General features: G+C 42.6%; 1 protein-coding gene across 1 annotated transcript in view; it reads left to right on the top strand.

Moving 5' to 3' along the window:
• The window catches only part of LOC126470820 (rho GTPase-activating protein 100F), a 334,288-nt gene that overhangs the window by 23,002 nt on the left and 289,010 nt on the right, over positions 1-22,276 (top strand). The window contains exon 2 of the mRNA XM_050098831.1: positions 17,553-17,687. Coding sequence (XP_049954788.1) covers positions 17,553-17,687 — 135 coding nt within the window. The remainder of the gene's footprint in view (positions 1-17,552; positions 17,688-22,276) is intronic.

A 22,276-nucleotide genomic window follows, 5' to 3' on the forward strand; every position in this document is an offset into this window, starting at 1 on the left:
GTGGAGACAAGGCTTAGCCACAGCCTGGGGGATGTTTCGAGAATTCTGGAAACCCCTTCAATATACTGTGTACCCCCCCCCTCCCTCCATTTCTAACGGCAACTAAGGCGTATATTCTCGCATGCAAGCAATCGATCACAAAAGTGCTGAATGGCATCAAACGATAAATTGTCCCAAGCGTCTTGAGACATTTGTTGCAATTCGGCACTGGTTCTTGCAGGCCCTGCTGAGCAAGTAAGTTTCTACTTCATCATGTCCCATACGTGTTCAATTGGCGAGAGATCTGGTGATCTTGTTGGCCAGACCAGTCGTTGTACACCAGGAAGAGCGGCAGCCGTATGTGGATGTGCATTGTACAGCTGAAAAAGCACATCACCTTCCTGTTGAAGAAATGGCAGTAGCAAATGGGATAAGAGCCTGTGCATTGTAGCGGGCACTGTTTACTTTACCCTGCAGAAACACCAAATGTGACCACGAGTTGCAACTGATGGCGCTTCACACCACGGAGACAGGCAGGGGATCTGAATGTTGCAGGCGAATGCACTCTGGAATAGACAGCTCGCCTACTTTCATCAATGAAGACAACAGTGGGCCTTTCCATTCTCCAGTCAACTCTTTCACGACACTAGAGTACCCATGCTTGACGGTGTCGTAGTATCAGTGACATCCTGGCCACTGGCATACGTTATCTTGATCCTGTGGTAAGCAGTCAGTTCACAGTGGTCCCTAATGACATAAAATCTGCAACATGTACCTGGATTTCGTTCCTGGTTGACGTTCGCTCGACCACGACTGCTCGCATAACGCGTCGATCTTGGTGTGCTTTTGTACGTCGCGGACGTCCAGAGACTGGTGGACAAATGTGAGAAAGTTCCACAGACCACTTTTGAAAGCAGCGATACACCACTGACTTTGTTCCGGACATGTGCAGCGTTCTGTCGAGACGTCCATCCGGCTTCCCGCAGGACCACAATGCGACTCCTTTCAAATGGCTTACGCTGTTCAACAGGAGTACGTACTTGTCGGTGAGGCATGATTGCACCCTAGAATGAATGTTGCAAACAGTATTTACCTGTAAACTCAGTAGAATTACTGCCTGCAGAGTCAGAACAGAGGGTACACAGACTGGCCTCCTGAGCGCCATCTGATCGCCGATGACGGTGACAAATGAATCACTAACACCACAACCCTTCAGTATGCACAGATTGTAGCCTGGTGCCACTAAACACAGTCCGTGAGCGTCCTGCATTTTTGTTTTCGGCAGTGCATAGACATTACACAACAAAGCTAACGGACCACCTTTTAGAAACCGTGTAAGTGTCTCGACTTGCGACGCATAAGTTTGGAATTTGGCTCAATGGTGCAAACGCGTAGCGCCCTGCAACGTCTCCGTCGGCCTCGGCAACGTTTCCAAACAGCATGGTGTCGAACATGCGAAAAAAGGCCAGAGCTCTGAAGTTCATGTGAGATTTAATGAGCGTTAATGATGTCGCATTGGCACCCTTTTGCACCACAATTCTGCCAACGCCATCGTGGACGTATCACACGATGGGAAGATCGTCACGACCCCTGTTACCCACATTTTATCCCTTCTTTTGACGCCACTGCGATGGGGGTCAGAACCGCGACACCCAGCGTTAAAATCACGCGGTTTTTTATGGGTTGTAACCTCCCCCTCGCTTATCGACCTTAATGACAGTGAAAAATTAAACCGCGTGTACCTAATGGAAATTTGGGAAAAGCTATCGTCACCGAAGTTAATCTGTCGGTAAAGAGGGAGGAAAGGGTTACATCTAAATGAAACGAAAGATGCAAATGAACCTGGAGGAAATTAATTTTGAAAAGGGGTAAAGTTAATAAGGAAAGTAAATGTGCGGCCGTTACGTTAACAATTAACTAGCGGTAATTAGATATTTGAGATTTGGGGGAAATTACGGTCGCCAGTCCTAAGGACAATTACTATAGTAACTGAAAAAAGAAAGGTTATTACACATATAATTAGCACTAGAAGCGTGGCAACTGAAGGTTGACACGTGTAGTGTGAAAACTGAAAGTTTGTCAGAAGTAATAAATTTCGCTACACTCTGACTTAATTTAGCAAAAGAATTAATAAAACCGGAAAATCGAAAGTTAATTTAGTGACTGAAGTTAATAGTGAGCTTTCTTTCTGAAGCACATCGAAATTCAGTAAAATAAGGTTAGTCTTGGACTACCCCAACAATCATTTCAAAAGCTACTTGAATCTACGCAATTTAGAAATAAGAGATTTAACTTTGAACTTGAATTAAACGATTCTGAACAATTAACAATAGTAAAACTTAGTACGTACGAAGCTGAGCTGCAGTCACAGGTAACTAAAATACGGTAACAAAACTCGCACTCTTAATTTGTGCTTGTGCAATCTAAATATTGTAGCCAGCTATGAATACCTTAACTGAACTTTGAAATTAAAGCAGTGAAATCGAATGATGCTGACGTTTGAATTTCAACGACACTCGGGCTCATTTCGGAAAAGGAAGGGACACTGCTTCGCAATGCAATTGGGACAATGAGCAACAAAGGTTCATGCTAAGTTGCTGTAATTTTGTGATGCAACAATTTTAAAAGTTTGAAAAGCTGAGGTCTGCTATACAGTTCTAAACCTTTACGTGCTTCCAGTCTTCCTTGTTGGCTGATTGAAGGTTTGAAGCCGTCGATCGAGGAGGTGGCGACAGTCACTCATTGTCGGCCGTCGCTGTTGCAGAAGCTGGATGTTGGCGCGCCTTCTTCTCGACACGGTCACCAGACGAAACGGGCTCTTGATGTGCGCCAGCTAATGCTTCCCGTCCGCGACACCATGTCAGAAACTATTATCGCCAGTCGAGCGCAATTACATGCTGCCAAACCCCGAAAGCGCGGCAACTTGCGGGAACTTCACACAACACACCTGCTCCACTTCACCACCACAGCCAGACTCCCTCTGCTCTGCCCGCGCTCCACGCGGCAGAGTCAACACTACCAAAGATCCTAAACACTTTGGTTCTCCACACGACCTATCGATGTAATGGTTCGATAGCATAGTTTTCCTAGGCCAGACCCAGCGTAAAAATACAAATAATCTTTACACAACAAACCAATTATACATCGACATAAATGCATATATACACAAATAGTAAAACAATTACAATATACAAAGACACAGAAACGTTATATCTTCAGGTAACAAAATAAGGGGAAAAATTGCAGTGCAATAGATGGAAATAGGAGGTTATGCATTTCCGGCGTTACAGGTTGCCTGAGGAAAACATGTTGAGCTCTTTAATAATGTATCACTACAGAGACTTGGACAACCATTCGGCTGACTGATGTTCCACTGCTGCTCTAGTGCTTGAGGGCAGGCAACCCCACCTAATGGGTTGCCAGTCATCGGGCAATAGGGCAGTAGTGAGATACCACTCCGCTGATTGGGTGTCGGATTCTCTGTGTAGATAAATTTTTAAAGTGCTCAACAAAGGTGTTGCCGTACTGGAAGATCCTAAAGGGACCCTTCGCCGATCTGTCCACACATATGTCAATGTTACCTCACAGCCTCCCTCCTCCCAGGCTGGAAAAGCTTAAACACCCTTTGCTGCTTCGACTGAACGGTCCCTAGTGACTCTATCCTGTATACCAGAGCGAAAATTGCCGTTGCACTACATTCCAAACGGGTAAGACCACTTCAAAAATGCTTCAAATGGCTCTGAGCACTATGGGACTTAACATCTGAGGTCATCAGTCCCCTAGAACTTAGAACTACTTAAACCTAACTAACCTAAGGACATCACACACATCCATGCCCGAGGCAGGATTCGAACCTGCGTCCGTAGGTCGCGCGGTTCCAGACTGAAGCACCTAGAACTGCTCGGCCACACCGGCTGGCTAAGACCACTTCAGTTGGGTTGTAGACCTAAGACGTCATCAGAGTAGGGCTGAATCGTGCGAAGGTGTCATCAGCGTTGAACGTTGTTAATAACGTCGTCCTTTTCCTCATTGCACTACAAACTGTCGTTTTTGATCGCGAAATGTGTGGGAATCAACGGCTCAAATGTAGGCGTGGTTTCATTGAAGTCTTTTATGCCGTCTCCTGAGGGTTTTTTGTGTTGATTCTGAGCGGCGACGTGTCTGAAATGTTTTCCTCGGCCACCTGTAAGAAAACCTCGTTTGATATTACTGGGTTGTCCCCAAATACGATGTCTGCCATTATTAGTCTATAAACAGATCTGCGTTTCGTCCGTAACCAATTCCCGACGCCAATCCAGGACCGTCCATTCTGTATGATGTATTACACATCTGTAACCGAGTCCATGGCGTTGTGTACAACGTGGTGTTCGCCATGGTCGTCGGGAAAGGAGATTTGCGTTATCCAATCGTCTGCTAACAATAGGATGCGGTTACAGGACGCCCCGTAGCCTGTTCTTTCTCCAAAATCAGTTCTGGAGCATTCAGCCCACGGTTTATTTGACTCAAAAGTCGTAGACATCGACCATCCTGTTCACCTGTCGCACGTGGAGTGTAAGTACTCAACACTAGCTGTAAATTGGAAGCGATTCAACGTCCGCACATCACTTTCCCTCCGGTTCACACGTTGAGCAACTTCCTTCGTTGACAAGCCTTCTGCTCGTAGAGTGATAATGCGGACCCGACCATTGGTCATGATTCTCCTTTGTAGCATGACGGATGTTGACTCTACTGATGTATAGACGTCTGTAATGCGCACCTAGTGCTGCTTTACTTTCAGTTGGAATGCTGCAGTCCATTCGACTGCAGCGTACTGCCCATAAGTAGCGCTCGTGGTAACTGCGTGTACGTTTACAAGTAACGTCATGGGCGTATTAGTTGGCCACAATATTATTGCACCTGGGACTGAGGGTCTTTCGGTCGGATTACTGTGAGTTTTTATCGTGATATTTCACGAGAACACGCTGAAACACTTGACGGTATATGCAGAACTGTCTTGAAATTATTTACAATGGTATGCGTTTTCTTTACTCACTTCTGTACTTGTTTACTGTAACGTCACAGCGTGTTTCCTGCAGTCCGCCCCGACAGCTGAGTGGTCAGCGCGGCGGTCTGTCCCGCCAAGGGGCCCGGGTTCGATTCCTGGCTGGGTCGTAGATTTTCTCCGCTCAGGGACTGGGTGTGGTGTTGTGTTGTGTTGTCCTCATTATCATTTCATCATCATCAGTGGAAGGCAACGGGTAACCACCGCTGGAATCACTTCCCTAGACGCTCATGCGGTGGACCTCTCTGACGGGGCTTCCCCCATGACCAGACCTGCCGTAAGGCAGAACACGAAGGTAAAAAGAAAGTTTTCAACAACAGCCACAGGAGACCAAGTGCAGTAATATCGTGGTCGGTTAATACTTCAGATCGGTACAGGAACAGTCACAATAGCAACACAATTGCAAGACGTATCGCGGTGATGTAAAACCATGCGGCATTCAGTCTTGCGGTGGGTAAAGGTCATAATGATTAGGCTCTTCGTTTGTATAAGTAAAGTTCAAGGGATGGTAGATAGAATAACTATGAAATTATTTTGGCAGTATATTGGAACAAATGAGCCTTCGGTCACAAATATTAAGTCAAAATTGACTTGGTTTCGACGCTACTATGAGCGTCGTCTTCAGAATTAGACTAACTGTACTAAAACATATTAGGTATATAGTACATTAATAAAATTAAAGTTTGTACTGACTCGAAAAGTTGCAACTCTTGTTGCAACCCTTGTTCACTGTACGAGGAGCCCATAGCGGCTCGCCATCTCACAACTGTTCATGACGTCGCCTTTCCGGCTTAGATTTTTTTAATATGTGACTTGTAAGTACTGCATCTTTTCGAGTCAGTACAAAGTTTAATTTTATTAATGTACTATATACCTAATATGTTTTAGCACAGTTAGTCTAATTCTGAAGACGACGCTCATAGTAGCGTCGAACCCAGGTCAATTTTGACTTAATATATGTGACCGAGGGCTTATTTGTTCCAATATAATTCTGACACGGTCACTGAACCTTAGCAGCTATGCTCAAAGTTACAAAGTACTCTAACGTCAGAATAAAACAAAATTTAAGCCGATGTTCAAAAAGGTGGTGTGAATAATAAATACCTAAAAGAGGTCATTTTGTCCACGGTTAGAGAGATGCAAGTTACAGTGATGATGGTCGTGATGATGATGATATGTATGTGTGACGACAAAACTGTAAAGCCGTCGACTGTTCATGAGAAGAGAGATGTACTGGTGGAACACCAGCTTCGCGCTGCCTCCGAGTTGCTGCGAATGCGTGTCGGGCACGGTGACAACGTCAGGTCGGCAGACGGATGTCTGATATCCGGGCTTTGCGGCTGTCGGCTGGGACGTGGCGAGTGGTGCAGGAGAACAGAGTCAGCCCTTCTCAAAGAAACGTCAATGGGGCACAAGAATATATATATGTCGTTGTGTTTCCAGAACGAGTATTCACCCTGCAGATTTGAAACTTACTGGCAGGTTAAAAATTGTGTGTCGGACCAGGACTCGAACCTGGGACTTTTGTCTTTCTCGGGAAAGTGCTCAACCGACTGAGCTATCCAGCCACGACTCACGACCCGGCATCACAGGTGATTTATTCACTTCAAATTACGTCCGGCACACAATATTTTAATTTTCCAGGAAGTTTCTACTACATTGTGGTTCATCTATTGGTTTTTACTGCCTGAACCAGGAAAGGGCGATTTTTGTCATTCACAATTCATTCACCAAAACAATTGAATCTTGCTACTGCGGTTTTACGTGAGTCGAGACACTAACAGTAGACATTTTAAACTGTGATCCTAGAAAAGCCAGTGACTACACAACTTTGGAGAATGAGTGCTACTTGTATCTAACCGATGTTCGATCAATTGGCCTTGTTCAAATGTGCCTAGATTTCTTGCCTAGTTCATCCTAGAAAAAGGCACTTGCAATGTCTAATGAAATCACAGTCAACTGTCACTCCTAACTGTTTCGCATGTATTCCTGCAAAACCGACTCTCTGGTAGTGTGGAACGTCCGACGTCATAACGTCTGGCATCAGTCTGTGTCATTCCTCCGCTACTGACCGTGAACTTTCAACCAACTTCACCGTTTCTGTGATGCTCCTTGCAAGTAAGCGCACAGTCCGATGTCGCAAAAATAGCTTAAAGTAGTGACTTTATGATTGATCCTTAGGCGAAATGGATTTCATGAATTAGTTCTGTTCTAGTTATCTCTGTCGCCAATAGATGGCGCATCATAAATGCTTTTGCTAGTTTCTGGGACAGATTATTCGCCCAGTAAGAAAATGTCCCATTCCAACACATGTGCGAAAATACATGCCTTTTCAGCTATTAATGAATGTTTATATTCAATGCGTTAAGAGGTAAGAATCCAGTAATCTGTAACCAATGACAAAAATTTATTTTGTTAGGTAACTGAGCGATATTATTCCTATAAGCCAATATTCTTATGTACTCACTGTACTCTTGACACCAATTGCAGTTTAGCATGTAGCCAGAAAATGTAGGTAACTTTATGATAAGTTCATGTGTTCTTCCAACGCCTCTTACTAGTGCTATCTATAAGGAATTTCTTCACAAAACTGTTTCAGACTTGTTAAAGGATGTGATCCTGCAAATAAAAGGCAAAATGAAGTTTATGTACGAAGATTCGCACATTTTTCGAGATGCAATGGATTAAATATACCTGATGAGGCTGATAAGTAAAGAAGCGCCGATTCCATGGCCTGTGAGTTCCCGCAACTTCAGACCTTTGGGTTATTTTATGTAGGACCACATAAGAAAATTATGAATCAAACATTCCTAATGAAGGGACACTTCCTCAACATGCAAAGAAAACTTGCCAACTCATTTGACAGAAACCGGTGGTGTTTCAATGGGTGCGACAGCCCACGATTCAACAAGTGCATGTGTTTGCAGAAAGAAGGAAAGACAAGTTTTAATTTCAGGAATTTACAAAATGTTACTTCATCAACACCTCAAAAAAAGAATAATTTTCGGATGTTTGCATACGGACTTCGTTCTTGTTTTGTTGTGATAAATTCCCTATGCGGTCATGATAAAGCTCATGCCCACAAGCCCAGTAACATTGAATCATGGTTCCAAGGAAATCAGACGGACCCGCTGGACTCGCGTGCTCAAAGCTTCACTCTAAACCACGCCTTTGGCTGAAGCTAATCATACTGCAGCTGTGGTTGCGTACCGAATCTATTTGAACAAACACACGGCAACGACTACTGAACGTGGTTCTTGAAGAAGGGAAACAAAATTTGTCCTCAGTATAACGAAACTTACTGTAACGCTTTCCCACACGATAAATTGCAACAGAGTCAAAAGAAGGAGTTGTTTGTTGGTTACGTGGCTGGCGTCTTTGGTACAAACAGAAGTGTGTATCTGAGAACTTTTGGCCACGTAGTGTGAAGAATCTTGCACCAAATACAATGTTGTTACACGTCTTAGAGTACAATTTTCTAAAGTTATAAGGGGCGATCAAAAAGTTTTCGTTCGAAGGCTGTACAGTCCAGAATCACCGTAGACGGGTGTGCACTAATTACCCCATTTCATGGCAGAAACTCATATGAAATCCGCATGCAAAGGAGTCTTCTAGGTCACGGATGAGCCCTCCAATATCTTATCTAAATAACAGAACCTTATCAAGTTTAAATGCAACGGACCGAAAAACGCCTACTTGCTCTCCTTCTCGGTGAATCTACACTGCCAAATAATCTGACCATAGTTGATGAGTCGGAGCGTCGAGTCCCGCATCCTCCCAGCCGCTAATCATTCAGCCGACGTGTGATCGGCTGATCCTCAGAAATACAAGTTCGTCCTCCGCTGCGCCTCCGAAGTCAGAACGTCCGCTTCTCCACGTCTCCAAGCCCCGAGCGACTGATTCCGAGTCTTCATACAGAGTGTTCACTTTCACTTGCTCATCCAGCGTGTCAAAAGAATTCTATCTTTCCTCTCTGCTCTGCAGGAAACCCACACAAAGAAATACTTTACCAATCAGAAGGCTTCGTTAAACATTGGCCAATAAGATATTGTTTAAAACCTCGATCCAACGCTCCACCTAGCAACTGTCTTATAAGTTATCAAATGGGCTTCCAAACTCCCACTTCAAAGATAGATTTTTACGTGGCACAGTTGACTATTTTCCCGCGTCTGAAATTTCTAGAAAACGACATTCTGAACTCCCACTTACAGATAATTTTTTAAAACAGCCAATGGGCTTCCTCCCCACCTTGCGAGAGACAGAAGTCTTTACTCCACGTGGAGCCAAGTCTGGCCGTCGTAATTGGTTCAAATGGCTCTGAGCACTATGGGACTTAACTTCTGTGGTCATCAGTCCCCTAGAACTTAGAACTACTTAAACCTAACTAATCTAAGGACATCACACACATCCATGCCCGAGGCAGGATTCGAACCTGCGACCGTAGCAGTCCCGCGGTTCCGGACTGCGCGCCTAGAACCACTAGACCACCGCGGCCGGCGGCCGTCGTAATTCTCCCCCACAACGGAGAAGAAATAATGTTAACAATTAACAGCCGCCGAGTTTCCCATGAGAAAGCAGGGACGAAACTCGTTACCGGTGACAAACAATATTCGATTAAGGTGTTCTCTGAACAGAGAGACCGACTTGTAAATAATTTATTTTGCATTGGCCAGACGCGTGACACCGTTTATTATACCCACTCGCGGACCTCACAGTCTGTGGCTGCAATCTTGACCACCCGCGCCTGTCCGGACAACGCAAGGTCCTGCAACTGCGTCCAGATCACTGCCCCTGCTGCCAGCGGTTCGGTTCTGAGAAGCTGCCTATTCTCCATAAGTACCTCAGGGGCTGCCTGGCAGTGGCTCCTCTTCCCTCCTTCCATGAGGAGAACCCATCCAAGACACCATCTAGCTCATACAGCAGAAGTACAGGACATGCAATTAACTACAGACACAGAGCGAAATTAAGAAATGTGTTAATGGCTCGATCTTTGCAATCACCGGTGTCATCTATCAACCGACAGAAACATGAAACGGGTTTCGATAAAATTAATCAAAAGCAAGGTTATATGAGCCGTCTCTGTCCACCACTCGACTAATGCGTTTCAGATATCTCATTCGAACAGAACGGTCATTTCCAACGTCATGATCGTTTACACATAGTAATACGAAGGTGATGTTGCTGTACCTGAGGATCATCGGTTATGATCGACATTTGCTGTAAAATAACACTGTAATTCTTAGCAGCTGTCGGTGTCTTCAGAATGACTTTCTTTACATAATTAATTACTGGTTCTGATCAAAATTGAATACAGGGGGTAGAAACAATCTATCTACGTGTACATCTATGGGCAGCAAGCCAATGAGAAGTGCGTTGCACAGGGTCCTTCCCATGTCAATAGTTATTAAGGCCTCTTCCCGTTCCATTAAGGTGTGGAGCGCTGAAGGCTGATTGCTTAAATGTCTCTATGAGCTAGTCCCGCTCTGTATTTGTGATGCCTAAGGGAGCGTAGGATACTGTAATACACTACTGGCCATTAAAATTGCTACACCAAGAAGAAATGCAGATGATAAACGGGTATTGGCTCTGAGCATTATGGGACTTAACATCTGAGGTCACCAGTCCCCTAGAACTTCGAACTACTTAAACCTAACTAACCTAAGGACAACACACACATCCATGCCCGAGGCAGGATTCGAAACTGCGACCGTAGCGGTCGCGCGGTTCCAGACTGAAGCGCCTAGAACCGCTTGGCCACACCGACCGGCTAAACGGGTATTCATTGCACAAATATATTATACTAGAACTGACATGTTATTACATTTTCACGCAGTTTGGGTGCATAGATCCTAAGAAATCAGTACCCAGAACAACCACCTCTCGCCGTAATAACGGCCTTGATACGCCTGGGCATTGAGTCACAGAGCTTGGATGGCGTGTGCAGGTACAGCTGCCCATGCAGCTTCAACACGAAACTACAGTTCATCAACAGTAGTGACTGGCGTATTGTGACGAGCCAGTTGCTCGGCCACCATTGACCAGACGTTTCCAGTTGGTGAGAGATCTGGAGAATGTGCTGGCCAGGGCAGCAATCGAACATTTTCTGTATCCAGAAAGGCCCGTACAGGACCTGCAACATGCGGTCGTGCATTATCCTGCTGAAATGTAAGTTTTCGCAGGGATCGAATGAAGGGTAGAGCCACGGGTCGTAACACATCTGAAATGTAACGTCCACTGTTCAAAGTGCCGTCAATGCGAACAAGAGGTGACCGAGACGTGTAACCAATGGCACCCCATACCATCACGCCGGGTGATACGCCAGTATGGCGATGACGAATACACGCTTCCAATGTGCGTTCACCGTGATGTCGCCAAACACAAATGCGACCATCATGATGCTGTAAACAGAACCTGGATTCATCCGAAAAAATGACGTTTTGCCATTCGTGCACCCAGGTTCGTCGTTTAGTACACCATCGCAGGCGCTCCTGTCCGTGATGCAGCGTCAAGTGTAACCGGAGCCATGGTCTACGAGCCTATAGTCCATGCTGCTGCAAACGTCGTCGAACTGTTCGTGCAGATGTGCAGATGGTTGTTGTCTTGCAAACGTCCCCATCTGTTGACTCAGAGATCGAGACGTGGCTGCACGATCCGTTACAGCCATGCTGATAAGATGCCTGTCATCTCGACTACTAGTGATACGAGGCCGTTGGGATCCAGCACGGCGTTCCGTATTACCCTCCGGAACCCACCGTTTCCATATTCTGCTAATAGTCATTGGATCTCGACCAACGCGAGCAACAATGTCGCGAGGCATCAAAACAACGTTTCACCAGGCAACGCCGATCAACTGCTGTTTGTGTATGAGAAATCGGTTTGAAACTTTCCTCATGTCAGCACGTTGTAGGTGTCGCCACCTGCGCCAACCTTGTATGAATGCTCTGAAAAGCTAATCATTTGCATATCACAGCATCTTCTTCCTGTCGGTTAAATTTCGCGTCTGTAGCACGTCGTCTTCGTGGTGTAGCAATTTTAATGACCAGTAGTGTACATGGTTGGGTTCCCCTCTTGAAGATGGTTCATGATATTTGTAAGTAGGCTTTCAGGTGACAGTTTGCGTCAGAGCCGGTCTCGTTTGCAACCTCGCTGCTGCTGTGGCGCGTAGTCGCAGCTGCGAGGTGCAATGAGGACGAGGGACGTGTGGCGAAGCGAGTCTACGAATTCGCACTGGGCTCTAAACTGGATAGTTTCAATTGGAATAATGTCAAGCAATATCTATCCTACCAACATGGTGCCGTACAGCCAAACTGACAATCTCACCTAGCAAAGTCCATATACCTACTACTTACGGGGCAACTCGTAAGGAATCCAACAGTGCGAATAGATGGCTCACCAGTTCTTCGGCACCGTGAGGCCAGATATCTAGGTGTAGCCGTCGACGAGAGGTGGAATTATGCATCACACATTGACACCGTGACGCAAAGATCCCTAGAAACACTTAATAACCTGATTGGAATCGGACATAAACGTTTCCACCTGCCACCAGATTTAACAAAATTTTACCATAATAGTATTCTGACATCAATCGTAGGATACGGGTCAGGAGTCTGGTCATGCCCGCCATGGCCGTAAGAGGAGTGCAGCGAAATATGCTCTTAAAAAAAAACAAACTACTAGCTCTTTAATTTTATTCGCCACTCGCTGTTCCCGGCCACTTGTTGCTGTGGCTCCGTCCGGTTGAATGGAGAAGGGAGAAAAGAGAAAGCACACGTTTCTAAAATGTGTGGGAATTGAATATACGTCTTAATATCCTTCTCCCCCTGTCTTTGCCTATATTCTCCTCCCTCTCTCTCTGTCCATGACCTCCTTTCCCCCATCCCTGTCTATCTTTTCCTCCTATCCCCTCTCTCGCCCTCTAACCTAGTCCGCCCTTTCTCTTTCCATCTCCTCTTCCTACCTACCTCTGACCTTAAGCCTTGTTTATTATTATTAAAAATTCAGATTCTGTAGTAATATTCTAATCATAAGCCGATAAGCAATAAATACAATTCTCCTGTTTGCTAACACATTTTCACTGTTATTATTTTGTATGTATTTATATATTATATATACTAAAAATATATTGCTTATGTGCGTCCGAAAGTTCACAAGAATATTGTGTAAAAATTTGAAGTAGATTGGCCTAGAACTTTTCGAGATTTTTGGTAATTTACGAAATACGTGTATAAAACACGCGTGTACTCGAATGCAGCAGGCAGTTGTGGCCGAGAGGTTCTAGGCTCTTCAGTCCGAAACCACGCGGCTGCTACGGTCGCAGGTTCGAATCCTGCCTCGGGCACGGATGTGTGTGATGCCTTTAGGTTAGTTAGGTTTAAGTAGTTCTAAGTCTAGGGAATTGATAACCTCAGATGTTAAGTCCCATAGTGCTTAGAGCCATTTGAACCATTTGAACTCGAATGCAACATTCTGTCAAAGTTTCGAAGCAATCGCCGAAGAACCTTCAGAGATATAAGATTTTGAAGGAGGAAACATTTACATTTTTATATAGATTTCTCCCATAAATATTAAGTTTATATATTTACAAATGTGGCTTTCTAGTAGGTACATAGAAACACGTACGCCTTCGTATGGAACGTTTTGTCAAATTTCAAAGCAGTCAGTAAAGACCTTTCGCATATTTAAGATTTTGAATAAACGAACATTTACATTTTTATTTATATAGCAGTACACGTTCCTTTCTTCAAAATCTTAAATCTCCGAAATTTCTTCATCGATTGCTTTGAAATTTTGACGCGACCTTTCAGTTGAATACGAGCGTGTTTTTACACCGTCCAGTCACATTAATGTGAGCACCTGTCAAAAGCTTGACTAACCGGCCTTTGCAACGCGCACCATTGCGAGACGTGCAGGAAGAGAGTCAGTGAAGTTCCGGAAGTTACTGACAGGGATGTGAGGCCATGCCAACTCCAATGTCGTGGCCAACTGCGCTATGTTTCGTGGTTGAGCATCCATGGCGCGAACGCCCGATCAAGGTGGTCCCACAGATTCTAGACTGGGTTGAAAACCGGTGAGTTTGCCGGCCAGTAGACTACGGTAAACTCATTCTGGTGCTCTTCGGACCACGTGGTACCAGGTACGCTGCGTGCTGTGTGACACGTTACATTGTCCCGCTGGTAGATGCCATCGTGACAAATAAAAACATGTGTGGGTAGACATGATTCCCAAGGATAGATTCATACTTGTGTTGATCCATTATGCCTTCCATAATGACGAGCTCACCCATGGAATGCCAGGAAGATATTCACCCGACCATAACTCTTCCTCCTCCGGCCTGGATCCTTCTTACGGGTGTTGCAGGGTGTTTGCTTTCAGTCCGATCAAGCATTCATCTGAAAAGTGAATTCCAGCTTTCGTCGCCGAAGAATGGGGTGCATGAACCAGGCGCCTGATGCGGAGTCCCATACGCAGCAACGTTCACTGAACGGTCGTTGAGAAGACATTCTTGGTAGCCCCTTGGTTCATCTGGGCAATCAAGAGTTCAACAGTTCCACGTCTGTTTGCCCGTACACATCTCTACAGCCATTCTTCACCTCTGTCACCTATGGCCAATGGTGCTGTGCAACTCAGTCCCCTAGGAGCCGGTTTGGATAGCGCCAGTTTGCCATGCACGATATACTTTAACCACGGCGGCACACGAACAGTTTACAAACTTATCCGTTTCGGAAATGCTTCCACCCTTGGCCCTAAAGCGAACGATCATGCCCTTTTCGATGTCAGATAAATCGCTCCGTCTCATTACAACGACTGCACTGTTTTCCGCGTCCCCTGCAATGCTTTATACACTCTTAGAGAAAGAGAGAGAGAGAGAGAGAGTGAGAGAATATATGAAATGGATACGGTGTTACCAAAAATCTCATGGTCGTTTCTTCAAAATCTGAAATCTCTGAAAGTTCTTCACCGATTCCTTTGAAATTTTGACACAACGTTGCGTTCGAATACGCGCGTGTTTTTATATACCTGCTGGAGCGCCGTATTGTATATGAAAAACTTGTAAGGGTGTTGCAAGGTAGGTTGTACTGAGAAATAAATGTTAAGAAAAAATTCGAGACGTTTTCTAGTTAATAAACATCGAAGTTAACCAATAACGCCGTTGGGCGCGCCGAGTGAAGCGGCCTACCAGAGACGGTGTCGCCAAACGTTCTTTGATTTCCTACAGCCGAACAAGAGAGTGACACAAAAATTGGACATGGGACGGTATTAAGGATCGAACCCGAGCCAAATACGAGCAGCAAATGATTCAAATGGCTCTGAGCACTATGGGACTTAACTTCTGAGGTCATCAGTCCCCTAGTGACTTAGTACTGTATGTCATGTGCCGAGAGAACCTAAAGTCTTACGTCTTGGTCGCGTACCTAACGGACCGCTTGCGCCTGTGGGGTACAGATCCGTAGAAACATACTTTTGTTTCGACTGTCTCTCTGACAAACTCCCCGTCGTTACCTTCTTTGGTCCGCTTAACGGGATCTCCATCCTTGTTCGTCCACACTACCTCACGTCGCATAATGAAGCAGATTCCCCGAAATTACAACCTTGCCCCATTTACGCTGACCTTATACAAACTGAACTGAATCCCTACTGTACGAATGGAGATTTGTTAGTTGAATTTTTTAATAAATTTGGTGTAAATTATTAAATGTTTCAAGTGACTTTATGTATATCACATTTCAAGTTAAACAGAAACAAGAAAAATGTTTTCAAACATCAGAAAATTATTTAGGCTGTCAAGAATATTTCAAAATGTGAAACTGAACTGCTGATGTAACAACACAACGTTGGAACACTGTCACCAGAAATTTTCTTCGCCAGGAAAACTTGTCAGTCATATATGGAATGGTTTCGTGATGATGTAATAAACTTTCAAGGATAATGGAGAAGGATAAATGTATCAACTGACGTCAGGGACCCTGTTCCGGAAACGACCGAGTTGAACGTTATAAGCGACAGTCGTTCTGATACCTCTGACGGTGGAAAACATGTACCGGTACTGTTGCTGCTAAGACTGTATAGGATAGTCAACTTTCACGAGTGATAGTATAAACCAAAACAATAAAAAAATGGTTCAAATGTCTCTGAGCGCTATGGGACTTAACATCTGTGGTCATCAGTCCCCTAGAACTTAGAACTACTTAAACCTAACTAACCTAAGGACATCACACACATCCATGTCCGAGGCAGGATTCGAACCTGCGACCGTAGCAGTCGCGCGGTTCCGGACTGAGCGACTAGAACCGCTAGATCACCGCGGCCGGCAAAACAATAAAAAAATGTCTAGTAAACATAGGCTTTAAAATGCATACCTTACGAGCTATGAGCACTTGCCCATCTTCGCTACTATGAAACACATGTCTTCTACTGAACAAGCGCCCATCGCTCTTAAGCTTTGCATTTTAGAGTCCATATTTACATAACATTTTTTTCTTCTTTTGGTCCATACTACCTCCATCAAAAATATGGAAACCAAACAATTTGCAGTAGAAGAGATGTGTTTCACAATGTCAAAGATGAACAGGTGCTCATAGCTCTTAACATATGCGGTTTTCGAGCCCATGTTTACTGGACCTTTTTTCTTGTTTTGGTCAATACTCCCACCTCTGAAAGTTTTCCAACCTGCTGTCTAAGCAACTACAATGCTGGTACGGTACATGAATTTCAAACTTTCGACTCTCTCTTCCGGACCAGGTAGGACCATTGTTGTTCCAAGAGGTGGCAGCTCTGAGTACTATATTTCAGACACAATATAGCTACATACTTAATCTTGTATTCCTATTATTGTATTGTAGATGTACAATAAGTAAGATTTTATAATTTGCTGTGCTTTCTGGTGTTGCAATTTCAATGGTAAGCAGTGTATATTTGGTATTTGCTTTCAAAGGCACATGGCTGATGACATGCATATACAAAGCATTCAGGAGACAAAGTAACCTCACTCTGCACTAGTCTGTCTCCTATCCTCATATATATTCCAGTTCTCATCCAATTCTTCCTCTATTCCTCTTATTTTTCATAACTTTAATTACATTTGTAGCTCAATAGAACCTCCTCTACATTATTTTCCTAATTGCCTCCTTCTTGGCTTCTGTTCTGTCTTGTGTGTGTGTGTGTGTGTGTGTGTGTGTGTGTGTGTGTGTGTGTGTGCACTGCAGAATCCATTAACTATATTTAGACTGCCCTGAAGAAGAGTGCAAGTTTGTAATCTGGACTACCTACATTCAAATCTTGTTTGTGTGTTTATACCTCCACTATATGAATATGACTATCTTTAATCATTCCACTAGTCCATTAGGTAGGAATTTTCTATATGTTTCCTATAATTTTTAATTCTGACCTATTAATTTTACACAAATATTCTATTGGCTGTGCTCTTCTGGAGCTGAAGAAATTTTCATGACGTATCCATCAACTTTACTGTCAAAACCAGTATAGTAACAGCATACAGTGATGATCATCATTCTTATGAATTATACTCTTGCAGGAGGGTCGGGAGTCAACGGGCGAGATGGCCACGAGCCCACGGCGCCAGGCATCACAAGTGTCTGGGGCGGCCATGGCAGCAGGAGTTCGACCTAAGGAGCCACCACCCATGGTTGTGCAGGGAGATTTTAGAAAGGTAAAAGTTCATGGCCACAGAAGTTGAAAATATTATTTCTAAGAATATAGTTGTACTTTTAGCCAACTATAAAGGGCGAAATTGCTAGAAGAATTTGCACCTGGAAACTGTGAATAACACTGAAACACAGAGAAGCTGATATATTTTTTAAAATCATTATAGTCCAACAGAGAGATAACATGACAAAAAAACAAAGTGATTTGTGTCAATAATAAGTTTTTTAAATTGCACAGAATCCTGTTAACACATTTTGCTTTTCATTTATTTCTGAAGTATGATGATGTTACAGCCCTTAAGTAAAGGTACACACATGATTTTTGAAATAAAGAAGCCTGAGAATTAGGAAAAGAGTAGGCCTACACACAAAACCACAAGGGGTCCTAATAGTAAACGGATTGTATGATTAGTAATGTTTCAGATTCATAATGCTCTGCAATTTGCTGTTCAATTACTGTTCTAATTTCATCATTTTAATAAGTTTCTCAGTTTCTGGTGAAGCTTTCCATAACCATTTCCTTTTACTGCATTTATTGTATAATGGGTGTATTGATGGATAACTGTCCAAAACCTAATTCACTGTAACAGTTACAGTTCATACAAAAATATTAATTTACTGCCACATAATTCTTATGCAGAATTCTGGTGAGGGACATTACAAAGACTTTTACCAAGCTGTTACAGACTACTTTACACTGAGTGGCAAGTGCTATTCATAATTCAAACTGCTACATCTCATTTACTTACAGAGCATTACTTGATGCTACTGACAATATTGTTTGATAACTCACCCTCCACTTTCTTTCATTGTTCTATACAGATTCTAGATTGAAGCATATATATTTAAAAAAGTTCATTTCATACTGTTTATACTAACACAATTTTAATTAATGTATAATATAATTAACACACATTTCTTTTTACCTCTCAGTAATAGACTCAAGTGATTTGGGTGGTAGGAAAAGGTATTCACGTAATGTTGTTCAAATTGCCTTGCCTGAAAATTACCTTAAGAGAACCAGCTTTTGAGGGAAACATCCTAGATCTCCAAGTTACAAACAGGACTGAACTTTTTGATGCAGTTGATGCAGGGCAGGAAATTGATGATCGTAACACTGTTGCAGCATCACCAACTACAGGTGTCGGTAAAAACTGTAAGCAATATAGGAACATATCTCTACTTAGTTAGCACATCAAGAGACAGATATCAGTTTAACTGAGCAGATAATATCAGATATTCACCTCTGGGACTGAAAATATTGAGTATAAATGGACAAAATTCAATAGTTCATACAATATGCCTTAGACTTGTATGTGATGAAGAAAGTTGTGAAAGGTGGGGAAGAGCTACCATAGTTCAACAGTCCAAAAAGAAAGTTCATTCAAAAGAAAAGGAAATATAACCACAGTTTTAATATAGTCAAATCCTTGTTTTTTTTTTTTTTTTTTAAAAAAAAGAAGTGGGGCAGGGGTTGAAATCCAAATGAATGTAATGAATGTATGGAGAGCCATGTGGAATGCATTCAATGAATTCAAAAGTTAAATTCCATCTGCTAATCTGACAAAAAATCCTAGGAAAGTTTTGTCTCACATTAAGGCAATAAACTGATCAAACCCATTTATTCCAACTCTCAGTGACTGTACTGGCACCAAAAAGGAGAATAACAAAGAGAAGCCTGAAATAATAAATATTGTTTTTCAAAATTGTTTCACTGAGGAACATCATACTATGATTTCTCCTGTCAGTTGTTTCACAATCACCAAAATAACATAAATTCAGATAAATAACAACACAATAGAAAATAAACAAAACACACTCGACAAAGAAAAGGCAACAGAACCTGATGAGATATCTATATGATTCTACAGGTATAATGCAAAAGAGCTTCCTCTTTTTCTAGCAGCAGTTTCACATATGTGGCTGTTGGAATGAACCATTCAAAGTGATTCAAAAAATTTATATTATGACCTTCATGGGGGCTTAAAATCTCCTCTGCAAGAGTCAACATAGATTCTGTAAACAGCAGTCTTCTGAAATTCAATTTATATTGCTCACTGCACGGGTAGTAGATACCAGCAGTCAAGTTTATGTCATTTTCCTAGCCTTCCAGAAGGCATCTGATACAGTTCTTCACTGTTGCCTAAAAAGAAGATATGAGCAAGTGGCATATCAGTACAGCTTTGTGACTGGATCAGAGAGTCCTTAAGAAACTGAACATGCCATGTCATTCTTAATGGAGATGGTTGGTTGGTTTTTTTGTGGGAAGAGACCAAACAGCTAGGTCATCGGTCTCATTGTATTAGGGAAGGACAGGGAAGGAAGTTGGCCGTGCCCTTTCAGTGGAACCATCCCAGCATTTGCCTGGAGCGATTTAGGGAAATCACGGAAAACCTAAATCAGGATGGCCGTACGTGGCATTGAACCGTCGTCCTCCCAAATGCGAGTCCAGTGTGCTAACCACTGCGCCACCTCGCTCGGTCTCTTAATGGAGAGCAAATATCATGCCTCAAATTATTTTCGAATGTACTGCAAGGCCATAATGTAGAAGCAAAGCATTCCTGTTCAGAATAACATGAATGATCTAGTGGATAATGTTGTTATCTTCATGAGATTTCTCTCATAGTTCATGCTGTTGCAGTGCAAAATACTGTAGTAAAATGTAGATGATTGACACTTGGTCTGGGATGGGCAGCTGACCATGAACATACACAAATGTAATGAATTCTACATAAATAGGCAGAAAATCTTGTACCTGATCAGTTATAAAAATCACTTTATACGTAAGCTCCTAAACATTTAATGGCTCTCACTATTTCCAGTAACTGTAACATTCAAATGTTTGAATTCCATACATGATGGATAGAGCTTCTTCCTCTGACATATAATACTGCCACCCATATTAATGTGAGGTTCTACGTGGAAAAAAAGGCTTTAGCTACAATTCCATTTTCTGTTTACACTATGTAAAATAATTCAAAAAATTGGATAGAAACAGCAGACATTTAAAAAGGCAGTGAAAAGTCTGAGTGATATAATGTGTTACTGTTGATCAATTCACTGTTTAATTTACTGTAAACCATCTCTCATTCCTCTGCCCAAGGTTTTATCACAATTTTCTTTAATAAATAATTCAAGGAATGACTGTAAAATGTTACAAACATTCTAGAAAAAAATAACCCAGATACCATTTTTAATTTATTTTCATTCTTCAACAGCTTTTAGCTTTTCCATAACTTGTTGCATTCTGTTTTCATTAAAAAAGTGACACATAAATGAAATGTCTTTCCTAACAAATTCTGAGTTACTCAGTTTTAAATTCATGCCACTATGCTCTACTGCCTTCAATGCATAATTCAAGTTTTTCAGTGTTTTTCCAAGTATCCCTAGTTATTAAAGTGTCATCTACATACACCATTACTTTGTTAAATAATGTCTTCCCCTAACACTTCATTGTTAAATAATTTCTTCCCCTAACACTTAATCCATAGCCCATATGCATTAACATAAGAAGATAAATTTAGTACCAAATAAAACAAAATAATACTGTTAATGTTGTAAGTCTGCAGATTTTATTAAGGACAACTTACAATTAAATCACAGAAAGTAATAGTTCCTAACTGATCCGATATACACAAAAAAGACTACTGGAGGTGGATATTTCATGGTCAATACAGTACTCTGAATGTTTGTGGAATAACTCACCACCTATGCTGGAGAACACTATTTGTAGGTTCTACTGGGAAACACTCAGCTAAAAACATGTGCTCTCAGTACCTCCATACACCATCAGTTTGTTCACTGAAAACTCAATGATTGAGTGAATGATGATCAGATGCAGTCCCATATTATGCATACATTCAAATCTGTGTACTAGCTAAATGTCATCAGTAGGTAACAAGTCCAGGAGAAAACTAACACAGGGCCTTTGTCAATGGCTTCTCTGTAGAGCTTGCTATAAACATTGGCAGTGCAGAAGCCCTTAAATCTGCTGCAGCTGGTTTTGCACATGACCTAGCACTGACAGATATATCCTTCCATGACACACCTAGTGACCTCCCCAGACATATGCATAATTATACCGAGTGAGCCATCGATACATCCTGTGGGATTACAAAAGGTAACATATACCTTCATGCAGAAATCCCACGAATGCTCGTTCCTCTTTATTGTTCCAGTAACGATATGTTACATCACATGAGGTACCCCACATGGTCCTATTAAATTTCCGTAATATTTTAGCTAATCTTCTTGGTACATCACTTTCTCATTTTACTGTTTCATGTAATTTTCTTGCACCTATATCAACCTTAACACCATTCTTTATACTGATAGCAACGAATTATTATACCTTCTGTGGATCTCTCAATAATTCACAACTCATCTTTTTTTTTTTTTCTGGAAAAAGGCAAAGAATAAGGCTTATGGGATTTTACCTCCTGTCTGTTTCAATTCAAAATCTCTTGCCAATCCTGGCTCATCTAAAAGCACTGTACAATGCCATGGTAATACACTTTTCAAATCCTGTTGCTCTCCATTAGATATTCTATTTACACATTTAATGTCACCCAATTTTTTTTAACCCTAGGCCCTT

The sequence above is a fragment of the Schistocerca serialis genome, chromosome 3 (assembly GCF_023864345.2).
Source record: "Schistocerca serialis cubense isolate TAMUIC-IGC-003099 chromosome 3, iqSchSeri2.2, whole genome shotgun sequence".
Taxonomy (NCBI): domain Eukaryota; kingdom Metazoa; phylum Arthropoda; class Insecta; order Orthoptera; family Acrididae; genus Schistocerca; species Schistocerca serialis.